Source organism: Phalacrocorax aristotelis, chromosome 9 (genome assembly GCF_949628215.1).
Source record: "Phalacrocorax aristotelis chromosome 9, bGulAri2.1, whole genome shotgun sequence".
NCBI lineage: Eukaryota > Metazoa > Chordata > Aves > Suliformes > Phalacrocoracidae > Phalacrocorax > Phalacrocorax aristotelis.
The window spans coordinates 33,736,559-33,761,219 of NC_134284.1; the positions used below are offsets into that span (position 1 = coordinate 33,736,559).

At 40.7% G+C, this 24,661-nt stretch overlaps 1 protein-coding gene across 2 annotated transcripts in view; it reads right to left on the reverse strand.

Moving 5' to 3' along the window:
* Window positions 1-24,661, reverse strand: part of PELI2 (pellino E3 ubiquitin protein ligase family member 2) — an 80,852-nt gene that overhangs the window by 13,423 nt on the left and 42,768 nt on the right. Inside the window, exons 2-3 of one of the 2 annotated variants that reach the window (XM_075104250.1) lie at window positions 23,833-23,921; window positions 4,539-4,640 (exon numbers count right to left, since the gene is read on the reverse strand). In XM_075104250.1, the coding sequence (XP_074960351.1) occupies window positions 4,539-4,640; window positions 23,833-23,835 (105 nt within the window). In that variant the 5' untranslated portion in view covers window positions 23,836-23,921. The remainder of the gene's footprint in view (window positions 1-4,538; window positions 4,641-23,832; window positions 23,922-24,661) is intronic. The other variant, XM_075104249.1, reaches the window with a different exon arrangement.

A 24,661-nucleotide genomic window follows, 5' to 3' on the forward strand; every position in this document is an offset into this window, starting at 1 on the left:
TAAGTTACTAAGTTACTTAATAACAAACCATAAATCTTCCAACTGATGCATAAGACAGCTTCTGCTGTCTACACTATAGGTTATTGTTAAAGCTGTGTAAAAGCCAGGCAGTCAATCAATTTGCTAGTGTCTACCGTCAGTCAGAGAAGTGCCATTAAAAATGCTCACTCCTGAGACAACACAAAACCAGATAACCTGCCAGCAGATAATGTAATAACTGCAGATTCTTGGACTTCAACAGAATTTCACTCTGATGATAGGGAGAATTGGACCATTCATCTTCTGAAGGCCTGTTCTTCGGGGGGGGGGGGGGGGGGGGAATATAAGTTCTTCATATTGAATGTACCTGATTCTTGTATAAACTTGTAGTTATTTAGGGTACTGGCTACACATTCTGTTTCCTTGTAGTGGTACAAACAGGTATAATCAACCCATTCTCATCCAATCAAACCACAAAGGGACAGGTTCCACTCCAACTGCTGCACAATCAACAGAATGGTTACTAAACTCTGAAAAAAAAAAATCTTAATTTTAGCTGCATATAGATGCTGCAGCATATAGGCTTTAGGAGATGCCAGACGGAACAGGTTAGTACATTCTTTTTGTTATTCATGAAGAAATCTGATCTGTATGCCACTAAGACAAAGCTATATAGTAGCATTCACACACAAATTTCACTACAGAATTACATTAAGGAAATAAAAAACAAGAAAACACACACACAACACAGCAGGACAAGTACAGCGGGGTGGGGGAAGCCTATTCCCAAAACCAGGTACAGAACATCAAGAACAGAATCATACGAGATGCCCAGGACAACCTTCCAAAGCAGCTGGACACCTGCAGGTTTCAAATCCCTGTAGCAGGAGGTTGTGAAGCCGTTTTGTTAAAGTGATCCAGCAGGAGATGTTTGTCAAGTAACTGAGCAGGATATAAGGAAGCAGGGAAGACAACAGCACTCATTTCTGCATTGTTTCCAGCTTTCAAGAAACAAGAATATTCCTGGTTATCGCTTTAAGTAATAATATCAAACACACTTAAAAGAGTATGCTTACTTGTAAATAACTCTTCATGTTATCTTCAGAGAAGAGCTAGTAGAACAGGGAGTAGGACTACTCCTATATGAAACTTCATCATGCATCCATTGAATGTGCATATAACCTGCGTGGTGAACAAGTGATGTGTGTCTGCATGGGGAGGGGAAATAGAGTATGTGCCTGGGGATTTAAACCACTTATTAATTCCTAAGTTATACGCACGAAAACATGGTAATTTTCATTTTATTATGGAAAATGTCAAGAAAATTAGAATTTAGACAGCCTGAACACTGCTCTTCAATGCATTCTGAATTTCTTTACTGACCCTTGTATAGTCTCCCCACATTTTTCCATGTGTGCCTCACTTCTGATAAATGTCTGCTCATGCTTCTGCTTGATTATAACCTTGGAAAACATAAAACAAGAAGCTCTTCTGGGTTTGCAATCTTCAAAAAAGATCTTCAAAAAAGATCTCCAGTTTGTATTCTACAGTTTTTCCAGAAACAAATCACCAACATTCTCACATTTTTCTTTGAAGAGAAGGACTGACAACAGTATCTCAGTGGAAGAAGGAAAAAGGTGGCAGCTTTTTTACAAACTGTGAATCTCCCTCATTTTCAGAGGAAATCAGCACTAACCCAATGGATTCAGTCCTCACAGGTTATAAACGGTACCGTGACCAAGAAAACAAAGGCCTCTGCCCTCCCTTTTCCCTATTTCAGATCCCACTGACTAAGGTGTTACTAACAACTGCCATTCTAAGCTTCTCACATTCCTTGCTCTGGTTGCCTCAGTGAGGTCATGCAGTGCTACTATCCCATTTTACAGAGGGGAAGATTGAGATTAAAAAAAAAAGGCGCTAAGTGATTTGCCCAAGATAATACATGTTATCAGCATTCAAGGAGGGGCCTCAAGATAATCTTGTTGTCCAGGCATTATCTTTTCCTTTTCAGGTTCCACATCCTTGGCAGTGTTCTACAAAAGCCAGGAAAACACATTTGAAAGGAAACAGCAAACTCCAAGGACTCTCTATTCAAGCATTACTTGATCAACAGTAAGGTTTTACTCTGTGGATCAATAAAGACAATGTGCAATTTCCCATCATGTACCACAGGGCAGCAGAAAACAGCCCTCAAGTAACTCCCCTGACTGCCTACAATCAGATTACTGAGAATAATTAAAACCTAACGGCTTATCTAAATAACGGCAACCTCTTCAGCTGCTGTCTGGCATCACTTGAGCAGCAAAATATTGCTGCAGTCTACCAGACTATTACTTTTCCCATTCTCATGGCTACCAGACCCTCTAGGCCAACGCTTGCAGTGCGATTCTCAGAAGACAGCTATGGAGTGTGGAACATGAACCAGGACACAGTGCTTGAAGTGAAGCTAAGATCACATCACAGCATGACAGTCTACACATCGAGACAGAAGAAACAGACTGCACTGAAAAGAGGAATTTTAACAATATGGAAGCCATAACCCTGACACATTAGCCATCTGAGGGGACACCAGGACTGAGGCACTCTACCAACACAAGATTCAGCTCAAAAGGTTTTATTGTTATTAAGATGGAATAGTTTGACCTGTTACAAGCCAAACTAGTCACGTAACTACAAATGTATGGCAGATAATTGCCTGAACCACAGGCAGCCTCTCATCACAGGTGTATTAGTACCTGGGCCAAAATTAGGGCTCTTGGGACATTTCACCAGGCACCCGAGAGCTGCTGGAAGGAGAAAGCATGATCTGTGCTTGTAAAACACCAGTAAGAAACATGCACACCAGTGCCAGCTGTAGAAATGCAGCAGGTCTCTGGGTCAGGCAGCGCAGTCCGAGCTGCCTCAGTGTACTACCCTGTGCAAATTCCTCCTCTACCGAGCATCAGTGGATCCTGAAGGGGAGCAGGAGAAGATACGTTGTTCGCTGGGCTATGCGGTGCTTAACCAGCCTATTCCTCACTGAGCCAAAACCCTGCTTTAGATCAAAGCATCCTTAATTAGCTCCCTTAACCTACTGCCTTAGACAAGGGTCACTTGAACTGCAGCCTGTGGAGCACTGCTTTGCCTATGCTGGATCTCCTCACCTCTGGCTGTTAGATTTCGTTAGAGTGACAGCTAAGCAGCTCAGCCTACCTAATTCTTTATCAACATCCCACCCAAGTGAAAGCTGTAACTAGTACTAGGGTATTATGCAATCAAGAAAAGTGCTGTCTACACAATATGACCAGAAAAGCAGCTGTTCTGCAACTCCTCTTTATTCATTTTTTAGTGTACACAAGTGGAAAAATTCCAGCTTTTGAAAGTGGTTTTTCAAAATTTACATACAGAAAGATTCACTGGAGCTACTCAAGACACAAGAGCATCTTGCAGAGATAAACACGTATCGCACAGTAACCTAAAAGGATGGGTTACATTTTCCTCTTAAGAGTTAACACAGAAAAACTTATTTCAGTTCACTCTGGCTACATGATCCTTTCCTGACTACCTATTCATGTAGCACCACATGAACAAGACTGTTTTTTAATCAATCCTTATTTGGACCTAATCATTCCAAAGTCATACAAGGAAAAGTTTTATGTAGAGCAAAACCCAGGAGCCACACGAAGCAGAAACATTTTCATCTTGACAGAGCCATTTCCTCTTCTGTCAACAACACTCAGCTACTGACCCTTCTAAATATGAAAGGCTGAATGAGGAGGGATAAATATTCACGATAAGATGCTCTAATTACAGAGGTCACTCACAAGACAGACCCAATTAGTCTACATCAGAAAAGGTTGTGCATGTTTGTTTTCCTCTGAGCTTGAGGTTTAAGTTTGTACTGAATTTCTGTTCTCTTATTAAGGTATAAAAATAAGCATTGCACAAGAAAATAAATTAGGTTAGCAGAATGTTAGATGATGCAAAAAACCAAACATATACATGGGAGAGTGAAAACCTATTGGATAGAAGGTAGCTTAGAGAAACTTGTCACAGCCCCCACACCGTTTGATACATTTGTACGCCCTTGAGGAACAGTTCTCTCTCATTCTATGACCAGTTTCTTTCCTTCAGTGCACAGCTCCCATACTCCCCTCCCTACCTTCCCTTTTATCTTCCTCCTTCCCCACCCCATGTCCTACCACTATCCACTTTCTTTTTTACCAGCCACGTGATTAACTGGAAGGTGGGGGGTGAATTCTTGTGTGTTCTGTCTGGGTTCATGAATAAGCACATTTCTTTCTAGTACTATTTGTACAGTTGCTACACTGTCCTTGCAGAAAAAGCAAAGCACAGTGAATGCACAGATTAATTTTATTTATTAACAGAAATTAACAGATGCTGGCGCCAGTTTGAGAAGAGCAGACAAAGCAAAATTTCAAATGCTCCCATATTAAAGCAACGGGGTTCAACCACAAAAATTCCACAGATCACAGCGAACACCCAGAAAAATACAATGCAGAACTGTGATTCCATATGTTGTTTTTAAAAAGCAATGCATATATTGCATAGAGTCTTACCTGAAACATGTCTGTATCTTTATCATGAGTATACTCCACTACAACAGTCTGGTTTCTGGATAATGTGTAAGAGATGCTGTGCTGACCTTTACAGCTGATCGCCTGTTGAATAAAAAATATGTCTATTATACACAGCTTCCACATAAATATTATAATCAAATTCATTTCACTACATACACCTTTACTGTGATCAGGAAAAGCAGTATATTGTAACATTTTATTACAAGGCTGGGGAAACACATACAAGAGGATTTTTTTGTTTGTTTTTAATGGAAAACCCCAAGCTGCACCTGCCAGCTCGGAAGTACCCAATACCTACCAATTTCATAGCTTAACACTCCAAACACATGGTTCTCTCTCTGAAATTATACTAACTTCCTAACCCTCAGAGGAACTTGTACCCCAGCAGAGACCTGGGGTTTCAGGCTCTTTGGTTTATTTGCTTTTTTTTTAAAGCCAATAAGCAATGCAATTGATTTCCAGTTAAAAGTGCCAGGATTTCAGAGGCAGGGATATCATTACAGTTGAGGAGATTTCTAGTTATATCAAATAAAGCCCAGCAGGTTTATATCAATTGTGACAAAGACAGAGCACTTTCAACCTGTTTTTCTTCATTAAAGGGTACTTCTTACTACCTGCCAAAGGAAACTGATTCTCTATAGATATGGATGTGGCAAAAACTAAACAGCATTTCAGTATTTAAAACAAGGCTAGAAAAGGACACTCGTCTATCTCGGTTGTATCTGACTAGGACCAAATTCTTTACTTTTTAAGACTTTCCAGGGCTACATCTCTAGGTTGCCTCTTTCAAGAAGGTTTTACTGGACCAGCAACTACTTCACAGAAAGGAACAGAGGCATCACCCCAACACAGGAGTAGTCCCAACTCAGAAAGAGAGAGCTTTCCTTGACAAACACAGAGCACAGCTGCCCTAGCAGAGAGCCATAAGAAGGGGCAGGGCCCAGCAACACTTTCAAACCTGAGACTCAACACACAAATTTTTGTGGCACTGATGATCATTTCTCAAGCTTGAAGACTAATGCTCACTTCAAATGATGAAGCACTGTCAAAGTGTAACTGTACTAGCTGTGCAACGTAAATGCATAAATGCACTAGTAAAAGCTTTGCAACACAGAGAAACAACTGAGAAGCTAAACCTATTGGCTAACAGAAAATACTCGTAAATATAAGGCCCATGTAACCACACGATTATGAAAGGTAATGACTGTTACAGCTCAGAAAACACTTGCAGGCACTTCAAGTATTGGATTAATAGGTTAATTAAAGCTTTCCCCAGTTTGCTGCTAAGGGGGGTAATTTTCTAGAGGAGGTTCCCCCACTAGCTCCATTCCTTCATGCTGTTCTTCGCCTACAAAATTCACAGATGGGGATGGTTAAACTAAGCAACTAAATATATTCTACTCATCTGTCTGTCATCTCTCACAAAAGTCTAAATGATCTCAAAGCTACAGATCAATTATTAAACAAATCATTAAAAATCTTACTGAATGTTAGAAGGACTAAACACACCTACATGCATACTAAAAGCCTACTAAGGGTTAGCAAAAGCATTACACACAGAATTATTGAAAAAACATAACAGAAGAATTCTTTTTTGTAAGCCACCTGCATTTACAGCAACAGATTAGGGACTACTTTTACAACATGCCTCTTGCTGAAAGCTCTTAGCAGCTCCAACACCTGCTCAAGATTTAGGCCTAGGTGATAATACCTGGAGGCAAAGGATTGGGCAAGATGACCTTTCCCAGTCCCTTCCAGTACTTTTTTTTTTCCTGCAGTGAAGCTTTTAATGAAACTTCAAGCCATAAAGTCAAGTTTCCCTGATTTTGTTCCAACAGTTGTAACAGCTGAAAAGTGAGGTAAAAAAATCTTTGGTAATCAGCGGTACACAGATTCTGATTTTCCCAGTTGAAGTTTGTAGTGTTTTGTAATAACCATTATGCTGGCACACAGTAGGTTGCAAGAAAAAACATCATCTTGAGATGCAATTCAAATGAAGTCCCTAACACTTTGTGACCGATGGGACACTGAACTGTAGGTCTAAAATGTATATCAAGACCTTTTCCTCCATGCGTGTTTGACAACTAACAAGGGGATCTTGAGCCTTGAGCAGGTCTCAGGTGTTCCTAGAACACAAATGGAATAAAAGTGATGAACAGGAGACCCTTACCCCTTGAGTTTTAAGCATAACATGGCAAAAATTAATTTAAGATTCCTATTATCAGATATCATAATTTCAAACTTAATAAAGTAATAGCTTTCACGCACAAAATTTTCATTTGTTTCCACAAGTGAGTTGCAGCCGAGGTCAGAATGGAGGACAGGTCCATCAGCAACTGTTAACACGATGGTCCTGGCTTCAGCTCCAGCCAGCGTGCACAGCACTGACCACCAGCAACCGGGTACAGTTCCTGGCACAGATGTGTGCCCTAAGCTTATGCTCTTGTCAGACAAGATACTGCATCAAATGGGAACTTTGATGAGACCCAAAACTGAAAGTTTTAAGGTCTGACAGAAAAACCAAGGGGGGGGGGGGGGGAATATAAGAACTGCCAGAATTACTTCATAAGGTCATGTCCTATGCCTCCAGAATTTAGGGCTTAGATATGTTAATAAACCCCATTAGGTTGACCAGGATCAGTGTCTCCTCTGAAATATTAGGGTAGGGACATAATCTTTCTTTTCTGTGTGTGCTCCTTTCCCCTCCCAGCTTTTCTTCCTCATCTGATTTCCCCTCCCCTTTGTTTTCCACTATTTAAACCCAGTTATTTTCAGTATGAAATGCTGCATTTCATTTCCTGGAATTGTGTAATAATTTTTCAAAAATGCTAAGAACATTATGAAAAATGTTTCAGCTTGTGTGCTTTCTCAGTCTGCTCAGCACCAACAGTTCCTCCAATTCAAAGATATTTTATAGGCATTTTAATTGCTGATCTCAAAGCAGTTGGCCACTTCCAAGTAAGAAAAAAGTAACAGTGTTTCAGAAACTACACAAAACAGAAGATGTTTGAACTATTCACAGTGACTGTAAGTGAAAGGTAAGTATGTTAATGAAACAGTATTTAAGCGGAATGCAGCCACAGGCAAAATGAGGGCTTTTGACAGCTTGAGGAGCTACAGAACCACACAAGTCCCAGAAAAGTCTGGAGATTGATTGCCCCAACCCCCTTAAAACTGGTTTGTAGCAACCAAAATAGCAAGTTTGTCTTTTGACTGCTTTTATCATTCACATTTACAGACCTTTCTTCTGTCAGTAGGATTTCCCCCAAAAAAACCCTTGTTGCTGTGTTGGGGTTTAACCCCAGTCGGCAGCTAAGCACCACACAGCCGCTCACTCACCCTAACCCTGCCCGGGTGGGACGGGGCAGAGAATTGCAGGTGGGAATTAAAACCCGTGGGTTGAAATAAAGACAGTTTAATCGGACAGCAAAGGAAGAGAAAAAAATAGTGATAATAATGATAAAAGAACATACAAAACAAGTGATGCACAGTACAATTGCTCACCACCCACTGACCGATGCCCAGCCTGTCCCCGAGCAGCGATCGCTGCCTGCCCACCTCCAGCTCCCCTCCAGTCAATACACTGGGCATGACATCATACGATATGGAATATCCCTTCGGCCAGTTGGGGTCAGCTGTCCTGGCTGTGCCCCCTCTCCCGGCTCGTTGTGCACCCAGCAGAGCATGGGAAGCTGAAGAGTCCTTGACTGGTGGAAGCACTACTTAGCAACAACTGAAACATCAGTGTGTTACCAATGCTATTCTCATACTAGATCCAAACCGCAGCACTGTACCAGCTACTGGGAAGAGAATTAACTCTATCCCAGCCAAAACCAGGACATGCTGTCACATAACTGCACTGCTGCAGCAAACGAAATTGTGAGAAAAGCCCTGACTCTCAGGAGATGTTCGGCAGCATCACAAGTTGTAGCAGATGACTTCGGAGTTTCAGACTGGATACCACCACATCCACCTCCCAGGCAGGAACTAAAACATGAAAAAAAACCCAAAAAACGGGCACTAAATCATACCTCTATCTCTTCACCCTCACCTCAAGGCTGCCAGGATCCACCAGAGCAACAGTGCTTATTGTCAAAGCTTGTAGTCAGAGTCCACCAAACTTGAGTGTGTGGGCCAACTTCAGCTTAATTTGAGAGCAGTTTTCTCATACCTCTTAGGTTCTTGAAAGTTTAATGAAAGTCAGCAGTTGAGCACAGGAAAAAAAAGCCACTAAAATAGTTCCCGACAGAAACAAATGCTGGAAAAACCTCACTGATGTATATAGCCTGAGCCTGCCAAACAAATTGGAAACATGTGGCTCCAGACTGGCCATACCATATGCCACCTCTTGTCCAGTAGGAACGCTGGTGGGGAGATACAGGCTAGATTAATTCAGCCACCTACACAGTTTGTTTTATATAGTTAACTGTCTCAGGCTGGTAATGTCAAGTAATTCCCTTTGGAAGAAACAGCAAAGTGGAGACTAACTGAAAAAAAATCCTGTGGAGGAATAGAGGGGACAAACAACTGCAGCAAGAGAGGTTTGGTTTTTTTTCCAGAATAATTCCACTGCTAGTGACTATGTCCACACTGGGGCTGAGGGGTTTTAAAACCTCCAAATGCAAGCAACAAGGGAACCTGAGGTACCATATTCCACTTGGCACGAATGGACAGACCTCCCCGGCACCTTCCCAAGTCAGAGCTCACGTTTGCACAGTAATCCATCTATGTCCATAGAACTTTCTCATCGGAGGACAGTGTGCAGCAGCTCCAAGGCCTCACTATATGTTGAGCCCATTTACCTTAGGAGGAAGGCTCCCCTCCTCCCCATCACTCAAAGTCACAGCTACCCCCACTGCATGCCACTCTCACTGCCTTGAGATGTGCATACCAGTGATTTAAGGTCATCAAAACTGCCATGTTAGAGACTGAGAAGCCTCATTATCTCACCCCCATGGTAACACGGCCTAAGCATTTTATAGTTTAAAAAAAAAACAAACCCCACACAAAAAAACCCCAACCAAACAAAAACAAAACCAGAAAAACAATTTACTAGTAGCTCCTCAAGTTTTCAGATATATCCTTCCCGCTGGCTGGAATTACACTTGGCCTTGTTTTTTCCCCTGCCTCCCTTACACACACTTTTCATTCTTGCTCCTTTCTCTTCGTTTTGAAACAAAACCTCGTTCCAGCACTATGCACTCACAATCAAAGCAGCAGCTAAAGGCTACGGCTTACAAATCTGTCAGGTCTCAGAGGAACTAAGATCAAACAGAGACTGCCTTCCCAGCAGCAATGCTGCCAAGTCAGCCAGTGCCTGGAACATCCCAGCCCACCTGAATTCTTTGCTCTCCACTCACTCCCCTGGAAAGGTAGCTGCTACCAGTTTTACCACCATTTCAGGAGATGAGAAAGTAGAATTCCCTCACCCCACATATAAAAACACCTTGCAGGCAAGGGGAACAAGAATACACAAAGGTTTCATTTGAAACCCAGTATGTCTTCGCACTCTGCTTTTTTAACAAAGATACCGAAAAAAGGAGGGAACACAAAACTTAAAAATAAGTCTTGAGCAGATTGGGCGTCGGCCCAACCGACTGGCAGCGATGCACATCATCGTATTTGCCAACGTACAGCATCACTCGGGAGCGGGCACTGCGCTGGGTGACACCACTCCACTGAGAGTGCCAAACCACAGGTAGCATAGGTGGCTACTGTCCTGGAAACCAGCAGAAAGGTCAGTACATCTGACACTTTAGCTGTTTCCTGTTGCACAATGACAGATTAGTGTCAAACGCATCTCCAGAAATGCTGTTATCGACCAGCAAGCTACAAGGATGCGAAATGGCTGCAGACCACCCATTCTGCAAAAGCGTACAAAAAAGCCTGTAAAATAATTTGCCCTAAGATGGAATTCTTTATCAAGAGGTTACCTACGCTAGTGAGATTTCTCCAAGTGGAACAAGAAAACCCACATTTTCCTTGCACTCCTTTCTTACAGGCTATTCTGAGAGCTCTGAAAGCCCCTGTTTTGCACATAGTTATGAACTAGTGTATATTCTTAAAAGTTATCTTCTATAATAAGCACACCATTGTTTTGACCACCAACAGACAGAAGGGTATAGCAAACATTCTTCTGGCTGAAGGCTCAAACCTGAAGAAAAGGCTTGTGATGTACATGTAGGTTGGGGTTTTTTTTCCTTCCCTAAAAGTTATGCTAATTGTTTTAGTGAGGGATCCTACATTTATGTACTACACAGACTTTACATCTACGCTCAGCCAGATGCGCCCTATCTAGGAGCATCTTTGGGTGTGTTGCAGCTCTCTCCCTCACACAGACGCTGATAAAGTTGCTCATTTACCTTGGTCATCTTCAGCCCAAGAGTGCAAGAACAAGACAGGAGCTCGTGGCACACTTACATTAACTTAACACTGTTAGGTCAAACCTTCTGTATAAGAAGCATGCCAGTGAGCTAAAGAAGCAGATCCCAATATTCATACAACTCTAGGCCGCTGCTTACATGCTTGCACAGAGCACTTCTGGAAATGAAGGTTTTGCTGCTTTCTTCTGGTCCATTCACAGTGTTTCCAAGAAAAATCCCCAAACTCTGCCTTTGGAAATTTAAACTTCAAGGTCACTTGTGCATAGCTAGCTCCCCAAAGATCATGGGAGGGACTTACCATTATTATGGTTACCAACACTTCTGCACTATAGCAGTAGTGAAGGCTAAAATCCATTAAAGAGGCAGATGTCTCACAGGAAAGGTTGCTCCAATAGCAAGGAGTTTTAGTTTAGTTAATTAGGTTGGATTAGGACAATAAAATGATTTATGGGAACACTTTAGATTTCTTTGTTGGTAGTCAAGCTGACCAACACCACACTGCCGTGTTTAAATTAATGACAGAAGCGCCTTCATGAGTTAAATGCTTTCTTACTTGGCCGTCAGCCTCCAATTTCTTTTATAAAAAAAGAATACAAGCAACACTCAGGAATGTCAGACAAAAGATCTTGCAACTTAAGAGAAAAAGGAAGCTTTAGCTAGTGAGGAAGGAATCCTTTTAAAGCAAAGAACACAGCACGTTTCCACTGGATGCTTAGACAGACTGACTGCCAGACATTAGGTTACCATAAGAAAACAGAACAAAAGCTCATGATGATGACATGCTGACATTTTGCCTGCATCAGAAAAGTGTGCCCACTTACGAAGTTTCCCAGCAGATTATAACAAATGTCAATTCATATAACATTAACTAAAGACTGCTTGCAATTTTAATCTGTCTCTACTTAAACCTAATAGTAATTGACCAGAACTACTGCTTCTGTAACACTAGATTTCACTTACACCAAAAATTTACACTGACCTCTGGCTACTGATACAGCTATTATATACAATTTTCCTCTAGCCTTTTGTGAAGAAAATAAAGGCACATTATCATGGGAACCTTACAGGCTTCATGTGCCTACAAGAGGGGCTGAAATGACTGCACCAACCAGAATCACAGGCCCAGCTGTTGAACAAGCGCTTCCTGCACAGCTCTGTACAAACCCATCCTTCAGTGTTCTTCTTTCCTTGCCTCATAAACAAGTGTCTACATTAGAACTGCAACAACATTTTTTGAATACTGATGCTAAGTCCTTGTCTGTCTCTAATATTTCAGCTGTCAATATTCTCTTGACAACTAAGTACGTGTTAGGGAATGGTCAAAGAATACCAAGACCAAGAGTCAGCAAATGCAGGTAAAGAAATACGTCACCATAAAGAAATTAATTAAATTTTGTACGCAGCACTTGGTGAGCATTCCTGACAAAAATGTTGAGTACATATATTGACGTTATGACTAACTACAGGCAAATTATTTTTTTTAATTCAATACGTGGTAAACTGAATAGAACAATGCTTGCCTTCTGAAAAAAACGCTATTTAACTGTAAAAACATTACAAATCCCTTACTGGCTTCAGATAGTTTTGTTCATTTGTTAAAAGATACCAGCACTAACAAACAGACTGGGGGAAGTTAAAACCACATATGTAACAAGCAATTGGCCAACAAATATTTGACATTTAAAGAAACAGTTTAAAACTATGTGTGTGTGGCACTGCCTGCAATGCCAGCCATACTAAACTAGTTGATGCACGTAACTTCCAGACCACCTCTCTTCAATCTGCTGACTGTGAATACCCTCCCCAAAACTCACGGTACATGGGCTTAGTGCCTGTGCAGGAACAATTTCAGCAGCCTAGTTTATTTACACTTCAAGATTTTATGGCTTTCAAAGCATTCACAAGTTTGTTCTTATGGACCCTTTTGTGCTGAGCTTGGAGATTTGAGGGGGAGGGGGCAGAAGGGACAACACATTTGTCCCTTGCATACATCAAAGCCATCTGCTACAAGTGCACCTCAGGTTCTGTGCTACTACTCAAGCAATTTACCATTTATCACTCAACAGGCAGACGTTAAACAATTTTATCCATTTGCTGAATTTGTGTTGGTGTGCAATTTTAGACAACCAGCCGCTATAGTGCGCCCCACCCTTTCTCCAGAAGGACCATCAAAATATGCCATTCCGGTAACTCTCCATTTTGGGTACTGTAACAAGTCGGCCACAATCTAAAAGTATTTCTAGATAAGCTACTGTAAAGCTAGGCAGGGCTTGGGAGGCCGCATATTGGTATTCCAGGGAATAACACAGACCAGGCTACTCCTTAGACAAAAGTGAGTATTCGAAACACATCTTCAAAACACATGGTGGGTGTTCACTAAATGGTGCAGATTAAAGTTAGGTGGCCAAAACCATCATTGTTGCAGCCAGTTACTAGACCCAAGCCCTACCTAGGACTCCTGACCAGCTCTGGTAAAGCAACCCGTTGTTGTTCCACTTAATATCTAAAGCAGCTCAAAATTATTAAAAGCAGCTCATAATAGGTGCCAGTTTATCATAACAGGCACAGCTATATGATACAATAGCTCAGGAATTGTTTTGTAAGTCACAAACATTTGGTGGCTGTGAATCAACACTTTACCTAACCTATGAATCATTTTCCTCCCAATCTCACCTTTTAGCTTTTCTAACCCTTAAAACCTTTATTTTCCCCTTCCATTTTCTTCCATCCATGTTCAATAACATTATATTGCAAGTGATCTTTCATCTACCTTTGAAATAAAGCCTGTAGTTTTCCTCCTTTTGTCAGCTTGCTAAATTTCCTCCCCCAAGCAGACTAGAGCTAGAGACAGCTCAGAGGCATAACACAAAGCTGCGGCGGTGTCAGATACATCAACTACCCACAGAATAAATCATTCACCCCAAACTCCTGAATGCTCCTTTGGGCAAATTGCTGCCTGCATATTGCTGCTACACTTTCTATGGTAACTGCTCTGGAGCTGCTTGCTGCAGTCCTGCGTTGAGTACACATTCCACCTGCTTTGGAAACCCAGGAGGCATGTTTATTATCACTGTCCTGTGCTGAGCTTCCCCTGTTTGATATGTGACCTTAACTGGTCTTTGGACAATTGTTTCAGGCTGTCAATATGTGCATTTTCCTCTAAATTTTGCAGTTCATGTATTGGTACTCAACAATAATTTATCCATACTTTATAAAAAAAGAAAAGAAAGAGAAAAATAAGTCATACTACAACTTATTTGCTCCACCAGGGATTCTCTTCTCATTAACTCAGCTAATCACTATGGAGTATCTAGAGATCCACCCACTGTATTACAGGTTAGATTTCCATGTACCTGTCGATACAAACTACAACCAAACGATTAAGATACTTTTTGGAAGACACATCTGTTCCTGTTTCAGCTTCAACCCACCATGCAGTCCTATCACTATCTAGAAGAAAAATGCATACGGGCATGAATTTGCAAAGTGTTTTTGAAGATAATTTTATAGCCATTTGTAAAAAGGAATCAAAACAGCACAGAAAAGGAGGACCAAAAAGTTGAACATACTCCTGCTGGGATACTGCTTTGCACCAAGACCTCTTACAATAAACACACTGAGCATTTGAGGTCCCCTATCTGCAACAAACGGAACAAAGGAAGAGCTAAGCACTTGAGCTCTGCTGAGAGCTGCTGGTCCTGCTCACGCTGCAAGGGCTTGGGTAGTACTATGGCTTACTACCTTTGTATAATGGAGCTGGTTCTCATCACCTCCACAGTAAAGAAGCCTAAGAAACCTTGTTTAAAAGCAAGAGAAGCTGAAGTGACTAGCAGTCTACTAAACGAGACTTTGCACCAGAGACGGTTCAGCTACAGCCACTTGAGGGAGAGAGGGACTAAATGGTTGACTGGAAAAAAGCCTACTATGTCGAGAGCTGTGTTGAATTATGATGCTCGCTGTACTAAGACTGTGTACCAAAGATCAGTAGGACCTTCCCCGATGTGTGACCCTCTGAAAGCAAAACTTCTGACCCCAGAACTCCTGGCATTAGATCACTAAGGCTAGGATTTCTTCTGGAAGATTACAAGCCTATAAATTTAAACATGAAGGCATAAACATGATTTTGCCACTGCAGCTGGAGCACATCCCCCAAAACTCTTGATACTCCCACAAAAATATCAGTAATTAGAGAAGGATGCAACAGTGTTTGTAGCTGAACATTCTGGTGCCAACAGTCTACAATTCATTTATATACACCAGGAACAAAAGCAGCAGATGCCTGGCTGCACTTATGTATTTGGATACGCCAAGCACACAAAATAGCCACAAATTAGAATCCTTAACTAAAAAAAAAAAAAAAACCAGACAAAAAAATACAGTGATAAAGTCCCCTCAAGGGCCTCTATCAATACACAGACTGAAAGATTTGTATACTCGGCGCATCAGTAGTGAATGTTTCTGTGAATCAAAGCACCCATGAGCACCAATCTAAGCCTGCCTGCCAAAGGAGAGCACGTAATAACAAGACGAGAAGCTGCATATCATTCTGTAGCTTCCAGAAACCATAAATTCAATCTGACACAAATCAATTTTACATTAAGACAGCCAAAGACTCTCCAGACAGTTACCTTAACAGACCTGTTAAGCAGCTGCACAAAAAAACAATCTCTCAAGAGAAAAAAGTGAACTTCCTCTTGCCAAAAAGCCATTTAGTGCTTATATAAAGCCCAACAAGGGACAGAAGCTGCTTTCTAGACTTCCCACTATAGCTAAAGTATTGTCCTGATAGAAAGCACTCGTTGACAGAACACACCCAAAAGCAATCAGGTTCTTTTTTTATTGGCCTGTGACTGCAGATCTCAGAATTTGCAGAAACCTACAGGAATTGCAACAAGCCATCGCAACAAATTGGACTTGAAGCATTTTCCTTCCCAGAGACTACCAACAAAAAAATTCCTGCAGAACAGTTCAGCTGGGACTTGAACCAAGTTGGACAAATATTACTGACAGTAGCTCTTGGGAATAGCAAGTTAAGCCCACCTTCTGACCAGAGCATCCTTACTGCAGGATATCTCAGGGGCAGGAAGCACAGAAGGGTACATTTGTAGGGTCTGTCTCCTGTATGAAGGCGATAGGTCTGACGAGCAGGCTCGCGGTATGCTAATACTCAGAAGTAGCAGCATGCAAGCTAACAGTACACACCTCACACGTGGGAAATGATCACTTTTAGTCTTCTGAGAGTCCTACAAGTCTACAGTAAACAAAAGCATTTTAGCCTTTCTGCTTATCATTTATACTTATCACCAAGCCTCTTCCTGTGTAAAGTTCAGAACTTACATTCCTTATACACAACTTAGTATATTTAAAAATACACACACACTGTTTCAACTCTGCTTAACTGAGCTACTCAAGTGATTTAAGTCAACAAGATGACACACTAAACAGCAGCCAAAACGCAATCCTAATTTATGTGCTGTACAGGAGTTGAAAAATCAACTTGCTAACAAGTGGGAAGCAATAAGCTTTCTTCACTTTATATGCAGTTGCCAAGCTCATTTCAAACTATAACTGACTGGAAGCCCCTCCAGTGCTGCCTCTGAATCTGTACAGAACTGCAAAAAGTCTGGCCTTGATTCTCAGAGTCTTTTTTTTTTTTTTTTAAATTATCCAGGAAGAAAAAGACAGACCATCTCTTCATGCAGGAGACCACGTGCCTCCAGGAGTACGCACTAACTAGTCCTGCCGCTCGACCTGGCAAATTGAGAAGGAGAGTGAGAAAAGAGCAAGCGTGTATTCCATTCTTAGTCACCCACCTAAACTATGTAACAGAGCATTAACAATCAAATCCAGGGTTCATTTATCAGAATTTTTCCCCCTGGCTGTCACTCCAAAAATTTTACAGTCCAAGCTAACAGCTAGGTTCACAAAATACATTCCATACTAGTACAGGGAGGTTCAACTGAAAGCCAGGTATTCAACGTCAGCATCTTTGTCTATTTACTACTTCAGTGTGGAATACCAGACCGGGGAAGATTTCAATATCAACGGTACACTAAAGCGAGTACAAAAGAACTGTGTGAGAGCACTTAAGCCAAGATATAGGTCGTGCCTGCCACTAAATAGCTCTGATACCAGAGCGGAGCCAAACAGAACTTTTATAGGTCAGTCGGACACAAACAGTTCCTGCTGCAAATGTGCCGCACCCTCAGCCCCTGCCCGCAGAGCTCTATCTACCTGATCACTGAGTTAAATTTCAAAACCCAGGATGTGAAAGAGGGAGCACAGGGCAATTAACACCCAGAAAAACCCACACCTGTAGACGGACATTTGACAGTGTAGCCACATCTGTTTCAATTCTATCACAAAAAGACCACCACAGGCCATTCCTATTCTGAGTTGGCAGCAAAATCCCTCCCTCTATAGCTTCGGAATGGAATAAATTTAGCTTACACTAGATTGCACTGAAGGATATTCTGCAGCACAATTCCCAGTGTTCAGAGAAAGTAATTAGAGGATTAGTTGCCTGTATTGGTCTCAGTTCCTGTTATTGTCATTGTGTTCTCAAATTCAAATCTTCTGTCTTTTTTCAGTGAGATTGATGCAGACAAATGAGAGGAAGGAAAATTTATGTCCCCAAAATTCAAGTCTGTCGTGCCAGCTTAAAAATCCAAGCCACAAAGATTTGTTCTGAAATTTATAATACTGGAATTTGGTTTTAGTAGGCTGTGCTAGATGCGCTCGTATCCAGAAGTTACCACTTATCTCTTTGACAATTAATTTAAATTTAAAGCAAGTTTTACAGCCAGCTTGCTTTATATTTGTATACAACATTAGATAAGAGAATGGCTCATCAAAAGCTATGCAATTCATGCAACATGATTTCACCACTGATATGACCTGTTTGCATCCCTCCCCCAAACACATGTACAGGCTCTCCCAGAAATAAGCAATGCAGAACTCCATCCTGCATTAACAACCATTTTTTCCCCCAATATGTACCTTCAGTAATGAGGCCCGATTTATCTGAACATATGGTCAAAAAGACTTTTTTTTACAAGGTACAGCACAAGACTAGAGTTGCAGTAGCAAAATTACGGGATTCGTTATTATTTCTATTAAAAATACAGACTAGTATCCCGTCATTACGGGATTTGGGGTTTTATATTGAATGAAGCAAACTCTGAGAAGCCATATTAAATAATGACACAAATTACTTAGCAGACCCACCGCAGAAACAAGGCACGGTTTTAACTAGGGCTACAGAATACCAAGTGCATGTGAGGGTAAAGCAGCCTACATTTATGCAAAGAATATAGACGGCTTATGAAATTACATACAGCAAAAAGCACTTCAAGTACCTTTCTCTTCACCCCAGCATGCCTGGGTACAAGTTCTTTACGTAAAAATTCATCATGCTTCTCAGTATTAACTGATTTAAATAATGTTTTTAATTTGGTATCTTAAAACTATTTGATTTCTTAAATCAGTTGATGAAACCAGGATTTAACAAGTTGGAAAATCTTCGCTGCGTTGAACTCTTCTCCTGGTAGAGCTTCAAATCTCAGCCTTGAGACAGTTAAGAGTATCTAGCACTCAGTACTATTAGGCTGCCCACAATAAAGATGATTAATGAGTTCAAGATTATTGCTTACATTTAAGAATCCATAAATTTACATACATGTTTGAGAGTTATAATAGCAATATTTGACATGTTTCAGAGTCTAACCACTTCACCAGCCACAGTTTTACACCCCACCAATATTTCGTTTCTTAACCTCTCTTGCACTGCAGCACAACACACATGCAACACGAGGAGCCTGCAAGACTCCCCTGTACCACACCACACAGCATTCAAGTTACAGCTCTGAACTTCCAAAAGATTTTGCCCCAAGTTTAACGTTTTTGACTGCTGGTGAGACATTCCATGTTCTCCCTTGCAGGCAGCACATGAGCTGGAGATTGCCAGTTAAAGCATTGGTACAGACACCTACACATTTTGCATCCAGCTGAAGAGATTGCTTACTCACTCTTTGCAACCCATGACCACAACTGTTGCCAACATAACAGCTTGGGTATAACTTCCCAAGCCTGTTTCGATCTGTGAGCTGAGCTAGCTGATACCCACCATTTAATGTATTTTTGACAAACTAAGCAGTTTTAAGTACAACTTCTTTCATCCACACAACTGGGTCTGAAGCTTAGTCTGTTGACTACTCACATTACCCATTACCCATTTTCAAGCTCATTTGGCACATGAAATGAACATACACTAACTGCTGTGTATTACAAACCAACATTCATAGAAGGTTCTGAGCTTTGATGAACCCAGCATAAAAATGAGGCTGCAGATAAAAACAAAAGCCTCCCTTCTGCAAGCCCTCTGCCAAGAAGCCCCATTCCCACTTTCCAGAGAGCTGCTGCGTAAAAGCATTCCCAGAATCATCTAAACAATTTGCACTGTCCCTTTCTTCTGCACCCACCTTCACCCCCAGACTTACCTGCCCTTTATGTTCTCTTGACCAAATATATAATGATGGTTGTTGCATGATTTGGAAAATATATATATCACATGATAGATATATATACACACACACACACATAGAGAGAGTATATATTTACAACATTGAAATCACATGGCTTTGGGTCAAATTTTAGTCAAATTCCAGTACACTGGATGTACAAATGGCAAGTGAAGTCAACTGCATATGAGTGAATTAGGAAGCCGCTATCTACAAATGATCAGATTATCTAATGCAGCAGTAGAAAAATCATGAATAGGCAATGACCGTGAAGATTAAATTGCAAAAACTGATCAGCCACCTCTCTGCTGAGCAAAAAAAGTAATTTAAGAAGAGTTAATGTGGGAATCTGCACTGAAACAAATTGATTCTTTCACAAGGTATGAACTTAAAGCTAAAAAAACCAGCAGGAAGCCTAATTAATGACAACAGATGAAAATGGCAATCCAGATCACATGCCAGATAAAAAAAAATAAGAACTTACATATTTTCAGAGCCAATAAAATAAATGGAAATCCAAAGGAAAATATCATCTTTTCAAAGTCAATATAGCTAAAGAATGTATTCAAATTCACATTTAATATAATTATAACTGAAAAAGCTTATCAGTTTTTTTAACAACCACCCAACAAGCTAGTACAGATTCAATGATCCTTAAAAAACAAGAACTAAATAACAGTGTTGCTGGAGAAATGCAGACCACACAGAGCGCAATGCCAACACAAAAATTCTTTTTATGTACAAATTGTACACAAATAGTTAGCTTTACTTCAAGAATTACTTTCAGAAAGCTGTAGTGGAACCCCTGTTTGGTTCTGTAAACATGTCAGAAAGGGTGTGAGTCTGTCTCAGTAACTGAATGCACTCCCCACCTGCAGCACAACTTTGAACAACTTACTGTCTCAGCATGTCTTGTCCTATCAAAACATTAATTTTTGCACTGACTCTCCCATGCTTTATTAAATCACTGGGATAATGGCATTCATTAACAGAAAGCCTAGTAAGAGAGGTAATACGTACAAAACATTTCACAACTAAACAGTTTTTTTAGCTACATTAATCTATCCTGCTGTATCAACCTCTTATTATTATAGCTATTATATACAAGCAGTAATTTAGAACACCTTTTAAAATATTTAATTTTGGCCTTTTAGTTTCTCTACATGGCAACTGATTTAAAACTATTTTCACTCAAGAGATTCGCCCTCTGACTGTTAAGTCAGTGAGTAGGGATAACAGAGGGATTTAAAATGATAGTGAAAGCTATAAACCAAAATTTACCATTGATAAACCACTTCTTTACAGCACAAGCAGTATCATTCCAAATTTACAATCCCACAGATTAAATACGAACTTCAGCCTGAGGATTTTTTGGTACCGGATTTTGCTATTGAGCTTCTATGAGAGTAGCAAATAATCTCTTAAATCCCAACTCTGTTAAAGACAGACGGCATCTGCTTTGTCTAATGAAGCACCAGAATCAAAAAGCCCCGACAGCTGAGGAAGTTTCTTGACATCCACAAAGACATGGGCTTTTACCTCCTTCCCTGCAATATGATGCCTCTGCAGACAGAGCTGAAGCTACAAATCACATAAGGGCAATAAAGCTGGCATCTTCCTTTAATCTCCCAAGACTAACACTTCCCAGGTTTCTTAGCCACATTGTTTACACAGATACCACACTCTCTCTCTAGGCACTGTCATTTTCTACACCTAATAAACAAAGTCTCAATTTTTGCATTTACTCACAAACAGCCCTGCTTTGTTTCTACAACATCCATTACCCTCCACATCCAGTTGCCTGTACTGCAAGCAGTGGCTACTATAACATACAAGAACATTTTCCATCATCCTCCAAGCACCATGGCTTCCTGTGACACAACCTACCTCACCCCATCCCCCCCCCCCCCCCCCCCCCCCCCCTTTAAAGAAAACAGTGAACACCTACTTCAGAATAACCAAACACCTTTGGGTACTTAAAGTGCCCTTTCGGAGAAATTAATATGAAGTAATTCAGAGTTAAAAATCTTAATTATAATTTTATCAGCTCCAATTGTCCCCATAACAGATATCTTCCAGTATCATTCAGTTGTCCCCATATTGGTTTTTAAGTACACCGTGTCTGGCTAAGATCTTTCAGTCTGCTCTATGCTAATTTGATTTCACCAAGATATTAAAAGTCATCTTTCTTACTAGCTTACTCCAATAGTTAACTATTAACCTAAAAAGCTTTCCATTTGAGTTGGTTTGGCTTCAGCTTCTAGCTCTCATTATTGATTCTCCTGCTAGAACAGAATGCCCTTTTAGTACCCTGTATTTTCACGGCCGCAGGATGCACACTAACAGAGCTCAATGGCCTCTGAGCAGCAAAGCAGACTGTTCTTCAAGGGTCTTCAGCTTTCATGCAGCAGCAAGTTAAAATTGCTAGGCAGTTGCTGCAGTTCAGAAGCAAATTTGTGAGCCACTTTCTGCCATGGAAATGGCAGTTTCTGGAGTAGCTGTAGTGAGTAACTTGTAGAACAGCTACTTTAAGCTGACAGTTTTCATTTGATGCTATACAAGTCAGAGCCTCTCTATTCCCTCCTTCAAATCAGTTTTGCAACTCCTGTTCGCATTCTCTTTAGTTTTTCAAAATCCTTCTGAAAACTTGACAGCAGAACCACACACAATATTTCATTAAGCTGCCTCATCAACACAGACTACACATTCCCTTTCCTACTCCTTCCCTCTTCATCCAAGCCAAAAATTCTATTACTCCTTTTTACTGATTGTAGAAAACTCTGGTTTCCAAGATACACTCCCTGTTGCAATAGCTATAGACCCTACTGAAGCCCTCCAAATATTTAGCTTTGTTAGTATTTTGGATATAGTTGGATTACAAATAACACTTTTTTTAATATAAAAACCTATATCACCAAGCCAACACTATGCAGCCACCTTTATTTTATTTATCCTTCTGACAGTTGAACTGCTACGCATTTTGGCAAATTAAGTTTGTGGGTTTTGTTTTATGGAAAGTGGGGGGTGTTGTTGCTTTTTTAAAAGTTTTCTTTCATATGACACATTTAATGCAGCAAATTGCTTACCTCTATGGCATCCCAGTAGTAATCAGCTCAGGAATTTAAATTTCCTAAATATTTTCTTGGGATTTAAATGAATTAATAGCCAGCTGATAATGGTTAAGATAATACCATATATTGCTCCTTCCCACTTCTCTCTTCTTGACTTTTCATACCAGAATATTATTTAATTAAAAAAAATATCTTAACTTGTGTATTTTCCTCATTCTTTATCACCAATCAACTGTTGTACCATCCTCGTGCACAATTCTCAACTCACAGCATCACACAATACCCTGGGGCACTAGCAGTAATTTTAGCCCTCTCAGTTAAAAACAAGTAAGCTTCCTCACATTCACCATAGTAACAGCACAGAGACTGTTACCGCCAGGCAGCTGAACCACAATAACGTGGTTAGCATTATATGCAACGGGGTATCGATACTGTTAATCAGATGAGCTTGCCTGCCAAGGTCCTGTATAAACCAGTGGATTGACAAAAGCATGTTACGCACACAGCAATGTTCGCTAGCCCTGTATTCCCATCCTGTACACAGAGTTACAAGGAATTCAACTCTAGTCCCTAATCATCCAGTTTACTTTTTCACGCTCTTAGCGGACCATTAAGACTCTTCAGGAATTCCCCCACTGCTCTAATACCAGCAATTACCAAGCCAGCATGCACTCTCACTCTCGCTGGCCACTTAGGATTCTTGGAAACACACCCATTTTAAAGTGTTTTTTCCTAGTACTTACTCAATAGACCAGGACTCACTTTATAACCCTCCAGCAAATAGACACACACTGTTCTGCTTTTCTCCCCAAATACAGGCAACAAATGTGTGTGAACAGGGATGAAAAGGCACTGAAGAGGCGTTGTGCAAGCTTTATCATGCCCACCTACCTTTGGGAAGGAAACGCAGCCAGGCTCTTGTGTTCCCAAACTTAGAGAATGCCTCATGGCTTTCACTGTAGGGCAGACGCTGTAAGGGGCCCAATCTAACTTAAATGGATGAGGAACTAGATCATGGCATTTATGCTGTGCTCCTGCCCTCTTCCTCAACAAACAGGAGGATAAGTAGGTGAGAATACCACATTCCCCCTTTCCACTTCTCTGTACACTTTCTGCAAGTGTCCTTTATTACATCAGCACTTCATTTACACAAATTATCAGCGAGTTACAGAAATGCCAAAGAGAGCTTCTTCTCAAGTGATGAGTTACAGAGATCCCTTGCATTGTATGTAGGAAGGCAAGGAATTTCTTTGGACTAGAACCTACCAAATGAGTTTCTCACATGTGCTACTTAAGACACCATAGACAGCTCTCCTCGGTACTCTAAATTGTCTTCAACCCAGATGACAATCCCACTTGCAAAAAATTAGTGTGATCTTTCATATAGTCCTATCTCCCATTGAAATGAAACAAAGTAATGCAAAACACTAGAACATTTTACACTCACTGGTCGCGGTACATTTTTCCCCCCTCCTCCTTGATGAGAGAGTCCGAGAAAGCCAGGATTTACATGGTGCCAAACCTATGTATTGACATACTCTCTTTGAAGAAAAATATTTTTGATAGACCACCCCTGCCACCTCTATTTCTAAATATAAATATTGAACAATAGTTAACATTCATTTTCCAGGCATAGGTAGAGTACTGTGAATTGCAGATAGCGACTTAAGCACATTCTTTTCAAAAGATTATAGACATTCCCTTAACAAGGGGCAACAAATGCATGTATAAACAATTTGTTTCCCCTGACTTGCACTCAACACTTAATGCTGGCAAAGATATCACCACATACACTACAGAAGAATTACGTCCCATTAAGATACATAAGCAAAAAAAAGAGCATTTAATTGCAAGTAAAGAAATTCTAATATGAACTATATAAAGCTTAATCATTTAAAGGATCTTGAAATATCAGGTGCCCAACTGACATAGTCTTACACAGGGGAAAGTAAGCATCAGACAGTTTTTGTGTCCATAACCTAGTGCATCCTTACTTCAGTCCTGCACTGAGGCAAAGACAAAGCACTACCTGAAGAGGACGATGGTACTACAATGCATAACTAACAGCCTGGAAGGTCTGAAGTATTAAATACTTGTCCTCAGGGTTGATGAGCAAACCAAAAACTTCA